Here is a 25,409-nt window from a genome sequence, read left to right as displayed (position 1 = left end):
TTACTCTATCTAGTGTCAAGCATTTAATGACTTTAGTGAGACAGTGAGATGTAGTAGCCAGCCCGATACACCACCACTTACACAGCTGACACATTTGTAATGATACTAAACTTAAACACATACTGTACACCATTTACCTAGTGAACAAACTAGTAGAATGAAAACATGAAGACCTATCAAATGGTAAACACTTTAAGCATCCAACTGACATTTAAAATGCGACGTCTACTGTGGAATTAAAAAAGAAAAAAGTTTATGAAAGTTTTCATATCTTTGTTCACATTCATCTATGGCTGCCACCATCCCATTGAAGGTGTTTGTACGGTACCATAGGTTATCTTATTGTGTTTTCTTGTAGGCATGTCCAGGTATCCAAACTTTCTCGGTATCCGAACCTTCATTGGTCCCAATGAGTTCGGATAAAATGAATTGTACTGTATTATAATTACTGAAGTCTCATATGTTATAAAATATTCATACACCAAATCTGGTTAATATCCTCTACCACATATTCAAAACTCCCAAATATACAAATGGACAAACAAATGCATGGATGAATAACATTAGATCACAAGTCCCCTCCCAGAACAGCAGGGATAAGTAAGTTTAACTGAACTGTAATATAATCAATGTCTGAGTCATTTTATTAGGTCCTGTTATTGTCTCAGATGTAACAATAAGAAAGTAAATCTATTTTAATGTTCACATTACCAGAATTTGTAAGCTGTTTTCTGGAGGAACAAGTTTACTATTTATTTTTATTTTGCACATGTATGTATTACAGCAATAGTACAGTACATGTTAAATGGAGTGTGCATTCTAACCTTTGCATTGGTGTTCCACTCTTGCGGTCAATATCTAGGATGACAGACTCCGGATTCGATGGCAAATAGCAGCCTGTCTGGACTATGATATCATGTAGAGCCTCCAAGCATGCCTTCTTTCTCTCTTGCCCTTCAAAATGAAAATGATACCAAGCATTACTTTGGATATATCACATAAAATGAGAAAATATAAATTAAGATGCCTACTACACCACTATATCTTCAAAATTTGTACAGCCAATCCAAAAAGTATCAAGACCCCAGGGTCCGGTGGAATAGGTAACGAGTGATAACCTCACACACATTTATGTATCAGTTGGGTTGGTCTTTGCCTGTTGTTTCATATTCTTTCAGTTGCCTGGAGTCTTGAACATTTTGCATTGGTTGTACTATAAAAAATTATTAATTCACATTATATATTAAAACTCACAATTTATCTTTGAGACTCATAAGAAAGAGGAAGTATCCTATATCCTGACTGTGATTATCTTGTTCATTGAATTTTCATACCATGAAACACTACACTCGTTAATTGGTTATAAATGGGTTCCATTCTTGAGAATGTTCGTAAGTTGTATTTGTACGGAAGTCGGAACACATGCTATATGCATACTGTACTTACAAAACAATGTTTGAAATCCCACAGTAAATGAAAGTAAAAAATAAGTCATCAGGTTAATAAAATACAGTAAATTTCAAGTTTAACCCCATTTGTATTGCGGGCGTTCGTAAGTCGGGGACCTCCTGTATGTATAAACGTGTTACTGTGTATAATACTGCACTCTTTATATGTGGGTCTGTGTAACACTAAGCCTGTATACATATGTGTAGAACCGCTGTTGTATAATACAGTAATGTATTATGTTTGTGTATAAAAGCTGTATTATAACCGTTTACAGTACAATTCATAGCAAAAAATCTGTAAAGCCTTCTAGGAATTGTTGTAAGGCTATTCTTCGTAGGGCCAAACAGAATTTTATAAACAGAAAGACCGCAGGCCTGACTAACTCTTCTTCTAGAAAATCCTTCTGGTCCTTAACCAAAAACATCTGTAATAACTTCTGCACTCCCTCTCTTCCTCCTCTCTTCTGACCTGATAACTCTACAGCCAACTCTCCCCCTTATAAAGCCAATCTCTTTGGCATCTTAGATGATTCCCACTCTATCCCTCCTACCCCTGCTCCTCCTACTGAACCTATGCACTTTCCTATAATCTCCACTCACAGGGTTGCTGGTGTGCTATCCAGGTTGGATGTGAGTAAGGCGCATGGACCAGACGGAATACCCCCTCGTGTTTTGAAATTCTAGCCCCTGTGCTTGCTTGCATCTTTTGCCTTTGCCTCAAAACCCAAACTTTTCCTTCTTCTTGGAAGCATGCCTTGGTTCAGCCCATCCTGAAGAAGGGTGACCATTCCAATCCCTCTAACTATCGCCCCATTGCCCTAACTTCATCCCTCTCTAACATTTTCGAAACTATCTTAAGCTCTCATTTTCTCTGTCACCTAGAAGCTTGAACGCATTTCTCTTTTGTCAGATCACCAGTATGGCTTTCGCCAGGCAAGAGCTACTGGTGATCTGCTCTCTTACTGCACCCATCTTTGGTCATCCTCTTGGGGATTATGGAGAAACTTTTGTCGTGGCCCTCAACATCTCCAAAGCATTTGACAGGGTATGGCACAAGTCTTTGCTCCCTAAACTTCCCTCTTATGGTTTCTCTAACCCACTTTGTTCTCTAATTTCTAGCTTCCTTGAGGACTGATCAATGGCAGTTGTTGTCGAGGGATCGATCTCTTGCTCTTTCTCTACCAATAGTGGTGTCCCACAGGGTTCTGTTCTTTCACCTACTCTCTTCCTTCTAGTAATCAATGATTTACTTCACACTACAACTAATTCTATCCATTCTTACACTGATGATTCTACTCTTCACTCTTCATCACATTTTTCCTTTCCCCCTAATTCTCAAACTAGATCTGTTTCTAGAACTGATATCATTACATCTATCAATGCGGATCTGTGCAACATCTCCAAATAGGGAGGTAGAAATTTGGCTAAATTCAATAGTAATAAAACAAAGTATTTACCAATTACATTTTCCAAATTAAATGATCTCCCACCAATCACATTTCAGGATGCAATCATTCTGCCAAAGTTCTAAAATAGATATGCTAGGCCTCACCATTTCCTCTAATATGTGATGGAAGCCACACATCCTCAACATTGCTAAAGCTGCCTCCCGAAAGCTGGGAATGCTTTACAGATGCCGTAGCTACTTCACTCCTGAGCAGTTGCTTCAATTATATAAGGGATTCATTCGACCTAACTTGGAGTGCTGCTCTCATATCTGGGGTGGCTCTTCTTCTGTCCACCTGTTAGATAGAGTGGGACCTAAGGCATTGCATCTTATTGACTCTCCTCCTTTAGTTGATAATATTTCTTCCGTTTCTCTTTGCTGCAATGTTGCTTCACTCCCTCTCTTTTACTGGTACTTTAACTGGCAATGTTCGGTGGATTTGGCATCCTGTGTACTACAGGCAAGGCCATGGGCTCGTAACACTCGTCTTGCCCGTGGTGCCCACAGATTCTCTGTGGTTGTTCATCACACTAGAATAACCCTTTATAGTACATCCTTCTTTCCTCACACAACCAAAGTGTGGAAGGCTCTGCCTTCTTCTGTGTTTCCACACTCATAAAATCTGTCTCACTTCAAAAAGTTGGTTTTCTGGTATCTTCTTGGTGTAGATTAATATAATCTTTTTCTTTTCTATTTTTAATTTCTTATTACTCTTATTTTTTCGCCCCCTAGGCCCTGTTGTGGGTCGATGATCTGTGCCCGGGTAGGCGATTCCCCGTAAAAAAAATGTATAATAAATAAATAAATAAAAAATAAAATAAATAAATAAAAAACTTATATATACATACAGGTATACTGTACTGTATATATATATCTGTATTTTGTATTCTGCCCTAAATATGAGAACTGCTGTATCCTATTTATAAATTTACACACACTTGTAATATTATGGGATAAACTACATTGCTTCATGTACAGAAACTCTTACCTTTAGGATATGGCTTAATAATAGCAGATATGTTAGTAACTTTGCCAAAGAAGTCAAACTCTCTCTCGTAGAATTGCTTTGCTGGTCCCGACAAATTTGCTAGCATTACCTTCTCAAGATTTTCAATTACTTCATGCAAATCATCTAAAAGAGAAAATAAAGAAATGATTTGAGACTGTGCATAAGATTATAAAATAGAAAACTATGAGGCATTTATGATGTCCAAATTTTACATACACTATACACAAACTACATGTATACTATATATATACAGTGGTCCCTCGATTAATAGACACAATTGGTTCCACAAAGTCGGTTGTTAACCGAAAATCTTGCTAACTGAATCTATTATTTCAATGGAATATTGGCTAATTAGTTCCAACTCACAGAAAAAGTATACATACAAAGTACTGTATACCGGTAATAGAATTAACAAAACATTAAATATAAACTAAATACAGTACTGTACTGTACTGTACAGTATACTGTACAATAAATAAAAAACAATAGAATACGGTACTGTATTTTAACTTACTTTGCGGTGTGTATGTCGTATTCACGGCAGCTTTGTTTACATATCAAACAGCTGATTGTAGAGGCAGTCGATGATGACAAGCCATATTCTTTACAGAGTGCATTGGTTCTAATGCCTTCTTCATGTTTCATAATAATTTCTGCACTGTACATTATCCCAATATGTCAACTAAGTTTAAGAATGACCAATAATTTTAATGTAAAAATGCAAAAATATTCAAGACCAACAAACTCGATGTTTTCTCCACTGTAAATATAGGGAACAAAAACTGTTCCCTGTACTGTATATATTATCAATATGTTAACTAAATTTCAGAATGACCAATAATTTTAATATAAAAAATGCAAAAATATTCAAGAGCACAACTTTCATGATATTTACTCCACTGGAAACGAATGTAAACACAGAACCGATTACTGTATTGGCGGACTAGCCGATCAGCTGATGAGCACAACAAGGCGTGTTTCTCGTAAGGCTTTCATTAATCAGAGTTTTGTTCGTTAATGGAACTGAAAATCCTTATGGGAGCTAATTCGTTAACCGAAATTTCATTAATTGAACCGTTCGTTAATCTAGGGACCACTGTATTGGCAAAAGAAATATCATGGGAGGGAGAGAAAGCTGTACAGTGGAGTCTGCATTTAGGCGGTCAATTGAACCCGTGGAGGCCCGCGTAAAACGAGAAACGCGTAAATGAAATAACAGAACATATGGGATTAATTGAAATAAGAGACTGGGCCGACCCCCAAACTCCACTTTTTCCGACACAATACCTACGTTGTAGTAAAAATAACATCTTAATTTTATGATGGTATGCACACACAATTAATATTTAAGAGAAATACAGTCGCCGGTTAATGTCCATTCAAATAATGGACTCAATTCCCCCCACCCTCGCTGGCTCCTCCCTCTCTGAGAAATGTTTGGGTGAAAACAGTAGGCTTACATTTTTAGTAATAAATAATACCTCAGACTAAAGTTAGAATAATATAATTGACATTGCTGGATTCCTTGCAAGACAAGGAATATTTTGAATATAAACGTCATATTTTGCACAAAAGATAAAGTTTTTGCTCTTTCTAATCAAAATTCTTAAATTAGATCAAAAATTTGTATGTCTAATGCAAATTTTATGAGGTTTATATTTAAAATAATCACAATCTTATAAGAATTCCAGCAATGTAAATTATATTCAAGCCGGGTAATTTGTATGAATTTTATGAGCTAAAACAAATATCTTCAGTAAATACAGTAAACAAATTATACTTCACCCGCGTAAATGACCAAATTTACCACGTAATTAAAGCATTTCGATTCTGGCAAGGCACCTGAGTTAACCAAAACCGCGTAAATCCAGACTCCACTGTACTTTGAAACTGTAGTCAAAGGGAAGGCATTTGACAGTATACCACATGAGGTAGTGCAGTGAACAATGAGAACGTTAGGGGTCAAGGAGTGTCTTGATCAATTGGTTATAGTAATGAATGAGATCTCAAGATTTGTTGAGAGTAAATAGTTAAGAAAGTGAAGAATTTATGGTGAAAGGATGTATCCATCAGGAGCGATCTTACAGCAGGAGGTTACCCTAAGCTGAATAAAATGGTCTGGCGGTAGCCAGAATAATTTGGCAAGTGCGTGACACACGGTGAAAGGGTTAATCGAGATAGGTTTTAAACCATAACAACTTTAAGGAATATAAACACCCAGAATGAACACTATTTCTTTCCATTCCTCAGTTATGCTCAGGATATACACATTTTAAAGCACCGGTAAATATATACAGATTGTACTCATGTGAGCCTGTCAAGAGACAAATACTGAAGTATAAAGGCAATACATACTGTCTTTCTCATGACCCTCCTCATCCCTGAACTTGTTGGTCTCCATGTTCCATATCAGCTGATGGAGAAGCAGTTGTGACTTCTTAGCTGCTAATTTGATCAATTCAGTAACATAACCCATCTGGGAGGAGAAAAATGTACAATTCATTGCAATTGCTGTATTTACATTCCATGATCACTTAATATAAACATGATATCAAATTTAAGGATGTCAGCACAAGAGATACTGTAGTTATATTAAACCAAAAGCAAGGCAGCTTGTGAAGGTGGCCTCTGCCAAAACCATAAACTGGTATAGTGGCCATAATTCTAGTAAATAAGTTAAAGTCACTGATTATGTGATTCATTTTATATACTCCTAATGTGAAGCTGCAGACCAAATTTCAACTTGTTCCACAGAGCCTTTCTCAAGTCTTTGGACAAAAAGACAGGGTTCACCCATATTACTCAGAAGGAGTTATAAAATATTTTCAAATATGTTGTACAAAGGTCATGTAATGCATGTGATAGATAAAGGGAGCAGCCTTCATCAATGGGAAAGAGGGTAAGAAGAACAGAGATGGCAAAAGACATATCTTGTGTTAGGACAGCCTGGAGGCTCATCTGTTGTGATCACACCCTCAGAGGAGAGTTCCCTTACGCTTAGAGAAGTTAGTTTTCATAGGAATTCCTTGATCCACTTGTTCTTTCCCAAGTAAATAAGTGAAGAGTACAATTGATAAGACATAAAAATAAAGTTAACATTTACAAGTGAAAACTCAGCCTTACAGTGTCATAGCGAAGTGCTTGAGTTAACTGAGGAATGTAGAAGAGCAGCGTGTCTGGGGGATAACTGGTGAGGACCCGAACAGCATACTGCGCTGTCAGTGGATGTGGTGAGAACTGGCGTGAGAAATAAGCCAGAGCCTTCACAGGTGGCACTGGTGCCCACGTCAACATGTAGTTCAGCTGAAGAAATGAAAAGTAAAGAATAAATAATACAGGTTGACAACCCTTTATCTGAAATTCCAAAAACCGAAGAGCTCTGAAAACCAAAAAAAATTTTGTGGGCAAAACTTTTTTTTTTTTTAAACAGAGATTAGCCCACCCGGGCATAGATCACTGACCCAACATCAGGGCCTGGGGGGGTGGGGGGGGGAATGTAATAGTAATAATAATTATAATAATTATTCATAGTAAATAAAAATTTTAATAAGAAATACACCAAAATAAAATAATAATGATAATAATAATAAAACTAATAATAATAATAATAATAATAATAATAATAAAATATAATAATAAAACTAATAATAATAATAATAATAATAATAATAATAATAACACTAATACTGTAATAATAAAATAATAATGATAATAATAATAATAATAACAATAATAATAATAATAATAAAGAAATACAAGAATGAAAAAACGATCAAAAGTGAGAAACATGACCTACACCTATGAAATGTTATTATTATTATAATTTTTATTACATTTTCGCCACCCAGGCCCCAATGTGGGTCAGTGACTTGTGCCCAGGTAGGCTTAAAAAAAAAAAATAATTAAATTAACCATTCTGAAAACCAAAAAATTCCAAAATCCGAAATGCCTCTGGCCCCAAGGATTTCGGATAAGGGATTGTCAACCTGTACTATAAGCACACTATATTAATTACAAACTAAACAATATATATACAGTGGGGTATGCTATAACGAATCTAATTGGTTCTAGAACCTTGTTCGTTATAGCATTCTTTCGTTATAGGATTAATCCGTTACAGGCCCCCAAATACAACCACTTAACACTGAAAAATATAATATAAAATTGTAAAAATTTAAAAAAAGTGCATAAATATGCATCTAAACCCCTGAAATAAAGAATATCATTAATACTTGTAATAAAAAAACAATAAATTAGTAAAAAAAAAAATAAATAAAAAAAATTAATGTTCGTTGTAGGAGTTTCGTTCGTTATAGCATTCTCAATTTTATAGGTAAAACTGTTCGTTATAGGAATATTCGTAGTAGAATCCAACCTTTATAGCATACCCCACTGTGTGTGTGTGTGTATATATATATATATATATATATATATATATATATATATATATATATATATATATATATATATATATATATATATATATATATATATATATATATATATATATATATATATATATATATATATATATATATATATATATATATATATATATATATATATATATATATATATATATATACATACAGGTATACAGTTTTCTCTTTATTCTTAAGACAATTATATGGTTACTTACATATAACACTTTAACACTTTACAGAAAATAACAATCACCTCAGTGACAACAGAGTTGTTGACAACCAGACTTATGTCTGATTTTCAACCCAGAGAGTTCTGTTTCATATACTTTGTTTATTGTTGATGTAATATTCTTTTAATAACCTTGTTATATACTTTAAGACCTTAGTTGCTGAAGAGCAGTAATAACATAATTGATTAGCTTGAACTGTTTAGCTAAGCAGTGTTATCCACCTCCCCCATGCATATATAAAAGTAAATCTGGGTTAACAAGATAATATGTAATATGGATTACATATTATGTAATCCATAAAAAGACATTCTAGTGCACGTTTTCTCACATTATTCTGTACTATACAGTCGACACTCGTTAATTCGGACCCCTTTAATCCAGATTTCGGATAATTCGGACGAAATCTGAACTGTCCGTATCAAATTTCTAGTTCTGGGATTGTCCCAGTTGCAATTGGGGTTGCAATTTCAAATTCTGTGTCACTTCTAAGGAATAACAAAGTCTCTGGTACACTAAGATTAAGAGAAAACGGACGACTCAGGCGTCCTCAAGTGAGAGAAAACGGACTCCTATGACGGGGCACTCAAATAAAGAGACATGGCTACATGTTTTGTGGACTACCCACTGTACAGTATCCTTTTCATCACTTTGTAATAAACCTAGTCATGCCTATGTGTGTTTCTGATAATTACCATAACATTATATATTTATATATTTAGTGGTTGTACAAACACAAGGCCTTACACATGCCACTCACACTGACAGACTTGACAAGTTTTACCAACCATAAAGACAGTTGAAGCTATAAACATCACTCACAATGGATCTTGAATATTCCAAGTGTAATCAGACATACCTAAGTTGCCTCAACAATTGCAACCCCAGTTGCAATATCAAATTCTGTGTCACTTCTAAGAAATAATGAAGTCTCTGGTGCACTCTAAGATTAAGAGAAAACGGATGACTCAGGTGTCCTGAAGTGAGAGAAAACGGACTCCTATGACGGGGCACTCAAATAAACATACACATAGCTGTATAATGCAATATTAACCCCTAAATCGGTTAATTTGGACAATCGGCTAAAACGGACACCCTTCCCCCCCTATTAGTCCGAATTAACGAGGGTCGACTATTACATAGTGGATGAGACTAGGGGCAAATATAGACTCTCTCTGCATATAGAGAAATTATTTAAGTGATGAAACTCTTTGTTGTGCCAAAAATCACACATGCATTATTGCTTTGTACAAATATTACATGATGTATAGCAGTACCTCTTATATTCCTATTATAAATCATCTAAATATATACAGTATAAAAATTACATCAAGATGTAAAGCAAAATGGGTGGGAGGATTAGTTAACTGAAGCAATGATTATTTTACTAAACAGAGCAAAAGAAAGTAAAAAAAAAAAAAAAAAAAAAAAAAGATAAATTACATGCGAATAAATCTCCTTTGCATCACTGGTATGGTATACACAAAAAAAAATGTAAACTGGATTTTTGCCTTTTATTTGAGATTCTGTACTCCTGATCCACCTGACACACCAGTGGGAAGAATAAAGATATATAAAAACAGAGATATAAACCATTTGCCTAAGTCTGATGAATTTAACCATAGAAACTTTGGGCATGCATGGAAGACTCTTAATGTTGTACTCATATGTAAGTTTATATTGTGGAAATACTACCAGGAAGTGAAAGAAAATTTTTTAAAAATAATGGTTTCACATTAATAGTGCCTGTACTGTATACCAAAACTATATAATGTTACAACAGCTTCTGGTAATTAAATATGAAAACAATGAGAGCTCTTGAAGTCATGATTTTCTTTCAAAAGTTCTTTTTCTACAGTTTAGTAATTCAGACTTTCCTAAACTGAAACTGAGATGAACAGCTACTTCCTGAACTATGAAGAGGAACAAAAGCTTTAACATTCACCAAGGCGGATGAGGTTGACTTTTTTTCTTATAACAAAATATCCATTAAAAACCCATATACAATACAGTACTTCCTTTAATGGTGTTACTGTTTCTGAAATATTTAGAGAGAGTATAAGTAGCTAAATAATAAAAACAAAAAATATGTTCCTAATAACTTTATTTTTGGTTAATGGTGAGGATTATTTTTGCCTGGCCGCGACCAAGTCATGAATAGAATAATAAAGTGAAAGACTTCTTGATGATAAAGGTGAAAATGAGCAAAATATTGTTTTTTATTTATCCAATGAAGATCACATTCTTCTTAATAATAAAGATTAGTATTTAGTACTGTACTTATACAATACTGTATTTATGGATTTGTAATATGTAGAAATGTTCAGAGTATAGATACATGTTTGAAATGAATCTTACAAAATCCTTACATACCTCTGGAATGTCAGAGAGAATATTTTCTGAGGTAGCCAAGTACTGCAGGGCATCTGGCAAGTGACTAACAGCAATGGGATTGTCCCGTACCAAGTGGCTGATTTCTGCATCCAGTCCTTGTACATTGTGAATCCTGCAAGTCCAAAACTCATGTTATTTTGAGAAGTATATGATGAGGTGACTCACAGATATACAAAAAATTAGGTACAGGCTTCATTTTCCAGCTGGTGGCACTCAGAGACCCAAACCCATGTGACATAGGTTTAATCCTATGACAGGTTTGGTGAGGTATTATTTGGCTGTGGTATGCACTGTGCTGGCCATCCACTGTGCTTATGCCCTAGGCTAAGTGATCCCCTTTTACCTGAAAATTACCACCTTAAAATCAAGGGAAATAACAAAGATGTAATCATTAATGGAGTTCTGGTCTACAGTTATTTACACAACACAAACATCATCTTTATTATCATACCTTGTGGGTAAAAATAGAGCTAATGCAGGAGATATATTCCATGCTAGATTTGTGTTGCCACTCCATGCCTTAGGACTGTTGAAGCCACCTGACAGCCACTTGACAAGAGCTTCTTCCTGAGGAGTGCTAACCTCTCCACCTTGTCCTGCTGGCCGAGGTGTCTGAAGCCATACTTTCATAGTCTGAATTTCAACAGCCTGAAAAAGAAAACAGTTCAACAGCTCAACAACATATTTTCTTTCATAGGAACACATCTCCCATTATATATAATGCAATTCACATGGGTTATTTTAAGATTTTATGAATAATTCAATATTTTTGTCAATAAAAAAAAAAAAAAAATTCTACCTCAACAAGAATTACTGAATTATCCTGAAATGTCAAATTGTGAATACAGCATTGAATTAGTAAGGGGTCAGTGTACTGGTTTCTTTTGTTTGAAAAATTTACTATTGCACATTACTGGAATTGTAATATGTTATAGATAAATAACATGCATTACAGGTATTATTTTCAAATAAAATACATAAAAATACAGTACCTGTATTTGCAAAGAATCAAGAATATACTATTTTTTCTTATGGGTTTGTAAACTACAACTACACTGAATGAAATGTCTCTTGCAATATATGAATCATTTTATATTCAAGATGTATAATTATTTCCAGCTGAATCCTGAAAAAAGTTTGAGAATATTTCATCCCAAAATAACTTCCTTTAAGCAAGATAATGAAAGGTACACTATGCTGACTGCAGGAAGCGCAAGGCACATAAATACTGTACTGTCATATGGGACAGAGAAACACACATCATAATGCTATATCTTGTACATTATTATAATACATCATAACCATAGTACAGTACTACAAACCCTTCTTTCTCCATAAAGGTTTCAACTCTAAAGGGGTTAAGTTATCATGAAATTGAACAATTGTGAATCCACTGAGCAATGAGGCAATTAAGGTTAGGGGGCAGAAACCACGGCACAACTAATTACAGCAATTTCTTTCTCTATTACCGGTCCCGGGTAACTGTAATATAGCTTTTATTACATAATAAAAGAACAATCAAACAAATCAAAGCTTTTCCTGTTCACAGTAACCATTTATTGGGTTTATAATTACCTTTTTCATCAAATGATGGGAAAATAAAAATTAGCTTTCAGGAACCATCCATCACATAATTCATAACCCCTTCACTACTGGACGTCACTATTAATATTTTATTTGGCTAACACCAGACAGCATTCTTTAGTACAGAGATATCCCCATACACAAGGGGTTAATTTACAAACAGTATTACCCTGTACAGCCCTTGTATAATATCATACGTACAATTAAGTTGATAATTAAACCAAAGAAACATGATTTTTCAAAGGATTTATATTTTGTTTATTTCTACTGTATAAAACATATCAATATTCTTCATTGGATGTTTCCAAGATGGGATAATCAAAGAAGTTTGAAAATGCCTCTAGACTTCTTCAAAATGTCCAGAAAACCATAAAATTGCTCACAAATATTTATATGCCATTTTGATGTAAATACAGTACAGTACAGTAGTAGTATCATAATATATCTTGTATTAATGAGGATTTTTTAAATTTGTGAAATATTGAATATAAAAAAATCCCACAAAATTTGTTTTCTGCTGGATAAATTATCATCTACATGATGCCCACTGCCTTAGCATTTGTCTCTTTATCATATACTGTACACTGTGTGAAGCAACACTGTTTATTTTCACTTTCTGCAGACCCTCTTCACAGAACACTTTCACTAACACTTATTCAGTCATTTTGTCTGGTTAAATTATCAGGAACACTCCCATCACAAAGTAAATTTTCTTGAAGGTTTATGCCTGTCTATGTATGTACTGTATTGTATAAGATAATAATAAAAATAATAGTAATAATAAAGGTGTACTCACCAACAGGGACAGTATCAGGGCTCTCTTCTTCAGGTAATCTTTGACATAAATGTCTGGATTGATAAGTCTCTTACTACGTGTTGATCTTTTAGAGAGAGTGGATGTGTTAGATGAGAGAGGGACAGTATTGATCCATCCATTAGTCATTACAAATTCACCCGAGGTGGAGCGTAGATCTGAGGCAACTGATGGTGAGAGTGAAGCGCCTCCGCCATACTGATAGGATGTGAAGTCTGTGGGCAGTAAAACAATACAAAATGATTTATTACATACAGTACATTGTACCTAAACAATGAGTATCATATCTAGTGCTTACAGAAGAGAAGCATTTTTAAACTAAAATAGCCTTTCCTGCACTTGGACCTTAAGAAACAACACACCAATGACTTGTACTGTACTGGTCTTAATGGGTCCAACACCGAAAACTTTATTAATTTTAACGCTCAATTGCAGTTCTCCCCCTTTTGGATAAAGTAACAAATTTGTTTTTTATTTTTAAATTACAGAAAAAAAAAGAGCAAATGGTATTATGAACTACCAAGGGGACTTGTCAACAAATTACATTTAAGAAATGTAACGTATATACTCTGGTATAGTTTAAGTTTTTATGATAAAATTTGTATGCCAAAAGTAGGGAATCGAACTACTGTACTGTATATATGCATAGTATTTTTGAGGGGTTAAAATTCATGCATTTCCGCGGGTCATTTACGGTGAACAATTGCTAGCCGGGATGTGCTCGCAGTAGGCTAACCTTACAGAGCTGTGAAGTGTTAGGGCTCTTTTTCAACTCGTAATTTCGGGTAGATACACGTAACTTAAAAAAAAAAAATGTATTCAGTAACATGCACATGCAATCCTGCATATATATATATTGTGAAAAAAAGAAAATATGAGAAATATTATAAGGTCAAACACATAAATGGAATAAACATTTCCTTGTGTGCGAGTTAGGAGGCTGAGCGGATGGGTCTTTGCAAGGGAGTTGGCAGAGGCAGGTTTCCAGGTACTGTATGCTCCATTTATGGCGACTGGTTAGCGTTGAGGCCCAGAAGCCAGCATCCATGCAAATGACCGTTGTGTTTTAGCTGCATTTTTTTCATCTAGATTGCATACAAATGTAGTTTGAGGTAGCACAATTGTTAAATAAAATAAGAATGGTAGGTGGTATAGTTTATGAATGCTGGAAAAGGAGGTGCAGGGAGTTGGGAGTTTGCTTCAGCCATTTGACTTACTGTGTAGGCTGTTGTAATAGTAACATAAGACTCGGCACTACAGCTTGATGGGGCTGGTTGATGAGTTCCGAGGCAGGGAGGGCTGATTACTGCTTCCTCCCTGCTCCCTCCTCTAACCTCAGAACCAAATCCCTCAAAGTCTTCATAAAAGCAACCAACCAACCAACAGAAGCATTGAATGGTGGTGGAGAGTAAACACATTTCTTCTGTGCAACAGCAGTGTAATAAACATATGCCTGATGGCTTATCTGTGGCCTTGATCACGGTTTCTTCTTTCCACCCACTTGTGAAGGTAATGTTCTGTAATAACTAACAGGAGGTTTCGTTGTGAAGTATCGGAGAACGTCCTGCTACTAGAAAATCTTGAGAATACATTCACAGAAGCAGTTAAGGCTTCCTTGTTCTTCTTAAGGGAACGTATGGTTGATTCGGGGCAGTAGAACCTACAGTACGCATGTTTTTACAAGTACGAGCACCACTTTTGATCATTTCAAGCATCTTGCGTTTCATTTCAAGGGTGTATTTCCTCTTCTTAACCCCCTTACGGTAGTCATGCTTGGCTTGGGGCTTTCCTTGTTGATCTTCTCTACAGCCATCATTACCACCAGAACCGCTCCCGACATTTACATTATGCACTTCACTCATAGTTATTACACAAGAATTGTTAATAGTTAAACAAAAATCTCGCGAAACGTAAGCTCAATGGGTTATATTATCCAAGGTCACTGCACCGCTCGCTCATTTAAACTAACTGCCGTTACGCCGTAAACAAAAAACACTCGGCGGGTTGATGGACAACAAAAGACCATGACAATGCGCGCTGTCCACTCAACAATGACTTGCAAAACTGGTAATGAAAATCACTATTCTTGAGAGGCTGGAAATTTTAAAAGTGACGCGAAACATATGACTCGCGAATCTAAAACTCGCTAAACTTGAGATCCTACTGTATACCCCAAAAACATTAAATTTGTTTACAAACAACAAAAGAACCTACCTAACTTATGAAATATAGTACCCATCTACTGTAATTTACAACCTAACACATTAAAAACATTAATAAAATACTATCTAGATGAAAGTATGTAGTTAAAACCCATGTGCATAAGACACATCCGTGCGGCCTCTAAGTTTGCCATAACAACTCAGCCGTGCTAGGACACTGCCACCGCTCCCTTCTCCAGCTCCCTCGTTCACCGTGCTAACTCTTCCACACAAGAAATGTTTATTCTCTTTATGTTTTTTATCTTATGATAGTTCTTTTTCACATCATGTAAGTAGGATTGTTTGTACTTAACGGAGGAAAAAAGTTTATCTACCTGAAATTACATGTTGAATATTAACCATAAAGTAGCTTTCAGCTCAGCATGGTAGCAAGAGGTTCTAGGGGGATGTGACTACAGTGATGAGTCTAACTTGGCAACAATGTCACCAGCAATGTGAAGTGTAACATGTAAATAAGCACACCACCATCCTCAGCTGTAAACTGAAACAAATGAACTGAATGGCAGGAGCGATTACCTTATGGGAGGGCAAGCAGGGCTGACCACAAGGGGTGGGGAATGGCGGAACAAAAGCTGTGGGCTGGGAGGAGATGAGGGAGGGAAGTGGGTTCGTTACTATCACTGAGCAAGAATACGTCTCTGCCTATCCCTCCAAGATGGCTGCCCCATTGATTCCTGGGGCAGGAGATTTGAATTTTTGCCTAGACCCAAATTCGTATAAGGCGCTAATTTAGGAAATTCATATAAGCGAATTTTTGTCCCTTGAATGTTCCTTAAGTGAGGGATACCTGTACATATATAAATGAAGATCTGGATATAAAGGCCCGAAGTCTTAATACAGAATTAACCTGACTAACCTAAGTAAATGAGTGAATTGAAAATTAGGTTACTAAAAAATCATTATAAAAGAGATGCAGCACAAATCATAAGCAGGAAAAAACTAACCTCCAATTATACTAGTTTTCAAATATTTTTTGTCAGCATGAAGTGAATTCCAGAAATTGAGAAGAGCATTAATGTCATCCTGTAGGCGCCCTGCCCGCTGGGTGGGACAGCCACGAGCAGCACAGAAGTAGTCCAAACAAGCGCAGTAGATTCTCTCTCTTAATACATTCTTGCTCAATGACTTAGGAATAGCATCACCTGAAAGATTTATGTTATATTACAACATAATGAATTCAAACTTTAAAGATATTTCACAAACAGAGAAGATAATATAAAAAGTTTGCCCAGGTTGTCCTCATTTATGCCAGTGTTGCAAGAGCTGGATTTGCAGTTGCACAGTTTACTTTTCAGTTACCTTTTTTTTTTTTATGCTGACTACAATTTGCACATACATGCTGTACATGGGTAAACATCATACTCTTCATCTTTGCCATGTGTAGTACATAATGAAAAACATCTTGCATGCCAGAATGAACATTTGTTCTCACTGACTTCATTTCATCTTTTTGCCATCAATATTAGCTCTCTTAAAGCTTCAAGTTCTATAAATAAGGAACCCCAAGAAAAGCCTAAAAAGATGTTAACATTTGTGACTATGTTGAAGATGCTGAAAAGTTAGCCTCTCCAGTAACCCTGCCAGCACACACAATGTGTCCACAGCAACACCAGTTAACCCACCTGAGCAGCTCTCTTCTTCACTTAACATGACTCTCCCATTACCCAAGAATGACCCTGATAACTCTAGAGCCTCTCCTCACAACCATGTACTTCTCTATGTGCACCTAACACCAACCCCTCCTCTTTCGGAAAACAACACAATGTATTAGTGAGTAAAATCATTAACTAAACAATCTACACTATATCCACTATAGTACACTACATATTATAAAAAAAAAGACTTTTCAAATGCAAAGGTAGAATTTACCTAAGAGATCAAGCTTTAGTTTAATACATAATATTCTCAATGTCTGTGTGCTAAAACTTTTGATTAAGGCACAAGCACACCAGTCTTTCAGAAATAATAATCTATACATATGACAACAGCATTATGCAATTTATCTTTAGTAAAGACACTATTCATGAAGACATTAGTATATAAAATACGAAATTTTTAGTCCACAGAAACATCCCGAGTCATCATTCTCCCTTTTTAATAGATGAAAAGTGAGATTAATGCAAAAAGTCAGATCTCATGGAAGATGGAACAGCTTGCTGAGACTGTCAGGGAGGCTGATGCACACATAGGTATCTATTTAAATTTCTTTCAGTTCAGTAACTCATCAGCCATGATCTTTGAGATAATATATGTACTGGCTATCATCACATCCACTGAAAGGAAGAAAATGGTAGTTTTCAAGATATTTTCCCTCAACTAACAGGGAACAGGTAGTTCCATGCCATGTTCAGCTTGGATTAGCTTGAAGATTTGAAATGATACCACAGAAATAATTCTAATGAAAATTAAACGAAATTAATTAAAAACAGATGTTAGCCCTTGCTTCATGGAACAAAATGTGTACCTTTATGACTAATTACCTTGAATCAAAGTGAGTGCACATGAGAGGAGGCGGAAACGGGTGCCAAGGGCACCAATATGACGGTTGATCTTAGAGTCTGGGTTGCCCACAGTCATGTGTAGTGTACGGTGAAACATGCCGGCGAACATGGCCACTTGAGCATCACTGTCATATTTGGCTATCTCAATGCGCTCACTGATGAACTGTTGAAAAATATTATTGATATTAACTTGGCTGTTTAATACTGAACTTGCTCAGCACAAGATTAATGATGAGGGTGCAGATATAGACAGCATTAGAATTTTCATCATGTTTTCTTCTGGGTTTAATTTAACTTGTTTCACAGAATGTATTTGGGGATGGAATAAGATGACACAATGAGAGGAGCCAACAAGGGATGAAAACTATGGATGTACAACTGTACACACTATAGTGACGGGATAGTAGGGTAGCAAAACTGTCAAGACCACAGGCTTAACAGTACAAATAATAATGTAGGATCAGCATTCAAAGAAGGATTATCAGGATAAAAGGTAAATAAGATGACACAGTTACAATTTATAAGACTGCCAGGCATGTATCCTGACAGGAATGGCAGAAAAGTGACCAGAAAGCCAGAGAAGTATTCTAACAAAACTGGCACAGAAGAGATGAATACAGTAAACCCTCGATAACTCGGCACATATGGGGCTCTGGCCCTGCCGAGTTATATTAAATTCTGAGTTATTAAATGCGGAGTTCTCAAGGGTTTACTGTATAGTGAAGAGATTGGCACAATACTGCAATCTGATGACAGGATAACTATGTAACATCGAAAGAATAAACAGATGGCAGGTTGGCAGTATGATAAGATGGCACGTTAATATGTTGGCAGAATGGTGGTAAGAATGACAAGGAATTGAAGTGTCAAGGCAACATAAAACCAAACTGATTGGTGAGTGGATTTATGAAGAAAGTTACACGGCAAACCAGGAAACTAGTCAATGGCTAAAAAACGTTCATATGGTATATAAAAACCCTGAAGGTGTTAATTCCAGGCTAAAAATTACAGTACAGTCAGTGTTCTTAGGTAGCTTGAGTCGGAAATCCCCCATCCCCCTCGAATTTTCCACCTTGTAATAAAGAAATATGGACCCCCGCCCAACCTGAACAACCCAATTAGTCCGAAGTTTACTGTACAGTAAAGCCTCTGATAACAACGGTTCGACCAACAACTTTTCATATTGAAGACCCGAGTTAATTTAGGACCTAATTCAATTTACATCCTTATCTCATTCGTATTTACGACCAAAATATAATACAAATAAAATAAAATTACATTTTCTTATAAATAATAACTAAATTCCGATATGTATTAAAAAAAAAAATACTGTACAAAATATGAAGAGCGCCTTGCGCAAAGAAGCTGCCTGGCTAATGAGTGGTAATGCACATCGCCAGTAAACAACACTAGGAGCTTGGCGGTCCATTGTTTTCACGCATCTGAACAGGAACAGGAGAAAAACTTTCTCAGGTTTCTTACAGCATTTTTGCACCCCTATTCAACATGAGCAAGAGAGCAAGTGATGGTGGTTTTGTTTCAAATGCTAATATAAAGTGCATAAGCTTAGCCGAGAAACTTAATGTGTTTAAACGATATGAAAAAGGTGAAAGGTCTGTGGATATTATATGGAGCAAGCAATGAGCATATTTTCTGAAGTGGATCCATTAACAGAACGAAGCATTAAAATTTAAATAAAAGCAAATAACCTCTACATAAAGAAATATAATGAAAAAATAAAGCAGCTGTGCAAGGTTCTTTCGACAGCTTTATTATTCGAAGGCCTAAACCATCAACTTCAGCTACACCATCAAATTCAGCACCATAAGCAGCTTCAACATCAACTTCAGGTTCAGTAACAGTTTCAGCAACAGCTTTATGGAAAGCTACAGCTTCAGCCAGAGTTGAACCAGATGATGACTTCATTATCTGAGTAAAAATTAGCACAATATTCATTGGCTGACCTTATGTTTTAGACTTTACCACCATTGGTGAATAGAATTTTGTTTTACATTCGTAAATATTATTTAGAACATATATGAACAGTAATTAAGTGTTGCTTTCATATTCATATGTAGAGAAATGACGATATGTTTTCACATGTACGCACTTACTATACATACGTTGGCGTTCCCAATCGTCTCGCTTTATTTATTTACCCTCAGTGGTTAGCTACTTCCAGTGTTCCATTTATTACATTAAATAACATTACTTAAAACATACATACAGGTATTAAATTTTTTTTAAATTAGTTCACTACAGCTACAATCAGGGTCTTATTTTCTTCAGTTTCTTATGTAGAACCATCGTCACTCACGAAAACAATAACGTGTTTTAATATTCTACGTATTATTAATGAATTGCATTGTTCATTTCACATATATAAACATTAATTCAATCAAATACATATTAGTTATAAACAATAATGAATCTTTTGCACATATTCTTAAGATAAATGACTATGTTTCCTTGAGTGTGCACGTATACATTGGCATTCCACTATCAGTCTCACTTTTCTTTAATATCAGTGGTAACTTCTACTGTACATTAAATAACATTAATTAAAACAAACATATTTTTTACATTAATTTTACTACAACAACCAGGGTCTGATTTTCTTCAGTTTCAGAAGGATAACTGACATTATGGATGTAAACACCGACAACAATGCCGTCTCTTATCCTCTTGTGTGTTTTAATATTCTTCGTATTATTAATGAATTGTATTGTTCATTTCGCATATATAAAGATTAATTCAATCAAATACATATTAGTAATAAACAATAATGAATCTTTTGTATATTTCTGAAAAAGATAAATGACGCGGTATCCGTAAATGCGCACGTATATGTTGGCGTTCCCAATCCATCTCACTTTTTTTTTCTTTGCCATTAGTGGTTAGCTGCTTCTATTGTTCCATTTATTAACATTAAATAATGTTATTTGAAACACATATATTCATTTTTTATATTAATTTTACTACAGCTACAACCAGGGTCTTATTCTTCATTTTCTCGTGTAGAACTATCGTCCCGGACTCCCGGCTGTAAACACAAACGAAAACAATGGCGTCCCATCTCCTCTTGTGTGACCATATTATTATTCATTTATATTGTATAAGGTGCATTCAGAAACATTATTTAAAGAATATAGTTTGCACTTTTCATTAATTGTATTGTTTTGGGGGGAAAAGAGGATAAAAAGCCACACAAAAGATATGAAAAGTTCACACTTGGAAATGCGTCTCATTATTATTGCTTTATTTTAATGGTAATTAATGAGTCATGATATGATGATTCACCCAACACTGCAATATTGGAGGACACATTACCGTCATTATTGGAGGCTTTACTGTATACTGTATATAATATTTAAAAATACAATACTTTCTTTACTTCACTAATCCATCATCTAAGAACGTACTACAGCATTAAAATCTACCTACCTTATCCCACTAATCCTATCACTTATGAATCTAATATTCAAATAACCTTCTTCATCTCATTGACATCATCACTGGAAGTGTTCTTATGTCTAAAATGAATTTAGTATAATAATAAGATACTTACCTTTATCCACAGATCATGGGCTCCAACCTGAGGGACGTGTGGCTCTAACTTACAGCCTTCATAAGCTGCCAGAGGGTTCACTTCCTCTGGCTGTCGTGAAAACAGACCTAATCGACGATCTACACTATCCTGGAGAGAGCAAGGATGAAATAACCAGGAGGAAAGGTTATAGTATCAATATTAGGAATACAGTAATCCTATTCCTTGAAAACTTTGGTTCTATTTGTCACATGACACATACCTGTATAGTACAGAAAAAAAAATCTCTGAACCAGATAGTAAAAAAATATGATTAGCCGGTCAGATTATTATTATATATATTAGTTATTAATAATATCTCAAATATCAGCTGACATGGTATGCAACACCAGCCCATCCCACACCAACACACCAGATTTAAAAAAAATATATATTAAAAATTGAACCACAAGTTAATTTTTTAACTTCTTTTTCAATACATGATTTGTAAAAGGGGTTTCATATGTTTGTTGAATAACTAATCAATAATTGGAAATCTGACACTGTTGGGACTGAGAGCATGTCAAGAGTATTATTTTTTTTACAAAGTTACTCCTCCATGAAGACATATTTATTTTGTGTTGAAGATTTTTAAGTAAAGTAAGTTCACTTTCGTAGTGCTTATCTATTTAGCAGAATTCTCTTATAAAAATCATTCAAATTATTAGTCATTACCTGCAGTTAGAAGCAAGGTGATTATTTTCTATTGACTTACGTACTTATATAGTACAGTATAAACCTCTTCCAGATCATTAAATTCCTGTATAATGAAACAAGACTATGGTAAGTATTTTATTAAAAACTATAAAATATTTAAACAATCAAGGACATTACAAACCTGCCACGCGGAGATCATCTCTTGCATGAAGGGTAAGGTCAGGTCATGGCGTGCTGATAGGATCCATTGCCAACAAGCTGTGCTGTTATCCATTGCATCCTCCGTAAAGAGGTTTAAGCACGATGTACACACACAACGCAATAGTCTACGGTGAATACCTGAATAGGCAAAACAAATTAATTAAAAAATATATCACAAAAATTTTCTTTGAGGTTAAAATAATAATCAGAACAGCACAACAGTATTTACAGTGAATATGTTTCTAACACACAGCTCCTGATGCACTGTTCCTGTCACATCATGCATCACACAGTACCTTTATTAAGTTACATAACAAAAGATAGGCCAGAAAAATGCAACCCTTAATGTTTCACAAGTATATTTATCAAGTAAGGAAACTGTTTATAATTTATACTGTACAGGATCAATCCAAGCTCTTTTTTTTTCAATTTCTAGTCTCTCTCTGCCATGATGCAAGACTATCATATGAGTAGTTTGTGAAACACTTTACATGGTTTGGGTACATTGAGAAAGACAGAGGGAGTGTTAAGAACTTTACAAAGCTGATGTACTGAGGGATTTAAGTGTTGACAGGGTAACCAAGTTTCTACATGCAAAATATGGATGAGATTAAAGAGATTAAGAGGAAAACATACAAAAAGGTTTAGGAGGCAAGTTTTGAAAGACACACTTAGAGGTTCTTTGAGTGTGGCCATTCTCCCAAAGAGAAGTTCCCGGGGGTAAAAATGCATCATATATAAGTATCCCTCATTTTGTGTTAATTCCCTTTATGTTAATTGAGTTTAGCAATATAAATTTTTCACACCCTTTCTCACTTAACTTTAGGTTAAAATTTGGTTTATCAAAAGCCTGACTCACTGAGAATAGGAAAAACTACAGATAAGGTGGCTTGTGAGATGGCATGTTGTCATTGTTACATGTAATGAAACTATAAAAGTTGTGGAAAAATCATTACAATACTGTACTCTAATGTGGCTTAGAAATAAAGAAATTATAATATAAAACTATAAATTTTCAAGTGTTCTCACCTTTGGTTGCAATCAGGAGACCAGTTGCTCTCCAAAGGCCTTGTCTGAAGTCTATTTCACTCTTGTTATCACAAGCTATCTTAATATCTCCCAAAAGTTTGGACACCAATTTATCTCTCTGATCTTCATCTGAGACCATAAGTAGTAGCCCTGATATTTCTCCCTGGTAATGGGTTCTCAGGCTGAGAGACTTCATGAAAGATGATGTCAAATCACTCATTCCCTTATGCCGTTTATCCAAAGTGGACTGAAAACAAAAGAGGAGCAACAGTCATATAGAACTTGAAATGCTGTACAGTACAGTATTATAATACTGGTATGATGTCCAAGAAATGATTATATGAATATACATAGGTTATTTTTTTACCCTTACAATACTGTAATAACCATTATAACAATATAAATAGTAATCCCTCGCCGACCACGGGTTTGCCAACAGTAGTTTTAAGTGTCCATGATTTATATTTTGTACACTGTTTTACCAACTGTGATATCCAGTTTAAAGTATCTAGGTTCAAATAGATGTATGATATTAGGGTGTTTTCTATCATAACATTGGCCATTGGAATAAGAGAAGAAGAATTAAAGGGAAGATAAAAAACAAAGCCCATAAAGAAAAAAAATCGGAGGGAAGAGTTCCACCAAGAACTAGCAGAATATCAGTCCTCTGGGTGGTCCCCCTGTGCTTCTTTTTCTTATCATAAAGACACTCAGATGTAAGACATTTGTAGGTATGGACAAAGCCGATACTGTAACTCTTAAACTACATTCTGTCAATAATGGAAAATGAGGGCAGAAATAGATCCCATTAGCAAAGACACAGTGTTCCACATGAGAGGAAATACGACTTCAGCAGTGTTTAAGTACTGTATTCAAGAGGACGGATGATTGCAAGAATTATGGGAAAAGTATCTTAAAAACATTTTTGGCATTTTCAGGGAAGGTTCTTCGAATGAGAAATTAAAGGAGGACTCACATAGCCGCATGAAACAGAAGTGCCAAGGCCAGCATACTGTAAGACAGACTCAGTGGCCAGTGCCAGGCCTGAGTGAGTATACAGATTATTCTGGTCAAGGTGTGTTTGGTAGTTCTGCAGATGTGAACGGGTAGCCTCAGGAGCCCACTTCATAGCCTCTTGCAGAATTCCTTGACATCTTGCAGCAAAGTCACTCACTGTACGCTGTAAGAATGAATATGTGTAAGAAGTATTATATGAAAGTTAACAGAAAAAACACTGAAATTCAGAAAACATTCACGATTGATAAGGGTATTAGTGACAATGGGATGAAACATGATAGTGTTGACCTGGACAATGATAAAGAATGGGTGAACGGAAACAAACCAAGACAATTAATCAAACTTACACAGTTCCATCTAGAATGGGCAGAAAATGGGCAATAAGCCCTACAAAAACTACTGTACTGTTATTGACACAAAGGTAATAACAACAAAGTGAGTAAGGATTCATAATACCCTTTGCCTCTGACCTATTACTTTCAGAAGTTAATCAACTCTAGAAGTTTATGAATTGTGGATGACACATAAGTATGGTCTCTATTCAATCACTCATTCTTAAGATACCTTGAACACAAGGATTTTCAAGCACCCTGACCTTTCTAGATGAACTATCATCTTCAAATCTTAAGCAGGCCTCTGGTCTGCAAAACATGGAGTAAATGAGTAATGGAAAATGGACAGATAAATGAACAAATACTAACAGATGTGTGAATGAATGAATGGGGAAACAAAGTGATTGTAATATAACAAATTTCTCCATAGCATGGGGAACAATTACAAAATTAATAATGCCATAAAAATCCTGCATATTAATAAATTTGCTCATTAAATATCAGAGAAATTTCACCT

At 35.3% G+C, this 25,409-nt stretch overlaps 1 protein-coding gene across 4 annotated transcripts in view; it reads right to left on the bottom strand.

The window, feature by feature from the left end:
* Nucleotides 1–25,409, bottom strand: part of LOC121873824 (phosphatidylinositol 4-kinase alpha-like) — a 133,083-nt gene that overhangs the window by 43,827 nt on the left and 63,847 nt on the right. For all 4 annotated transcript variants that reach the window (XM_042377562.1, XM_042377565.1, XM_042377563.1 and 1 more), the window contains exons 20-32: nt 24,520–24,723; nt 23,544–23,790; nt 22,495–22,652; nt 21,639–21,767; nt 18,050–18,233; nt 16,514–16,711; nt 13,330–13,562; nt 11,401–11,597; nt 10,929–11,061; nt 7,028–7,207; nt 6,260–6,380; nt 3,884–4,027; nt 825–954 (exon numbers count right to left, since the gene is read on the bottom strand). In XM_042377562.1, coding sequence (XP_042233496.1) covers nt 825–954; nt 3,884–4,027; nt 6,260–6,380; nt 7,028–7,207; nt 10,929–11,061; nt 11,401–11,597; nt 13,330–13,562; nt 16,514–16,711; nt 18,050–18,233; nt 21,639–21,767; nt 22,495–22,652; nt 23,544–23,790; nt 24,520–24,723 — 2,258 coding nt within the window. The remainder of the gene's footprint in view (nt 1–824; nt 955–3,883; nt 4,028–6,259; nt 6,381–7,027; nt 7,208–10,928; nt 11,062–11,400; nt 11,598–13,329; nt 13,563–16,513; nt 16,712–18,049; nt 18,234–21,638; nt 21,768–22,494; nt 22,653–23,543; nt 23,791–24,519; nt 24,724–25,409) is intronic.

This window comes from Homarus americanus, unplaced genomic scaffold, assembly GCF_018991925.1.
Source record: "Homarus americanus isolate GMGI-L3 unplaced genomic scaffold, GMGI_Hamer_2.0 scaffold25827, whole genome shotgun sequence".
Lineage (NCBI taxonomy): Eukaryota > Metazoa > Arthropoda > Malacostraca > Decapoda > Nephropidae > Homarus > Homarus americanus.
This window is presented reverse-complemented; position numbering and strand designations above follow the sequence as displayed.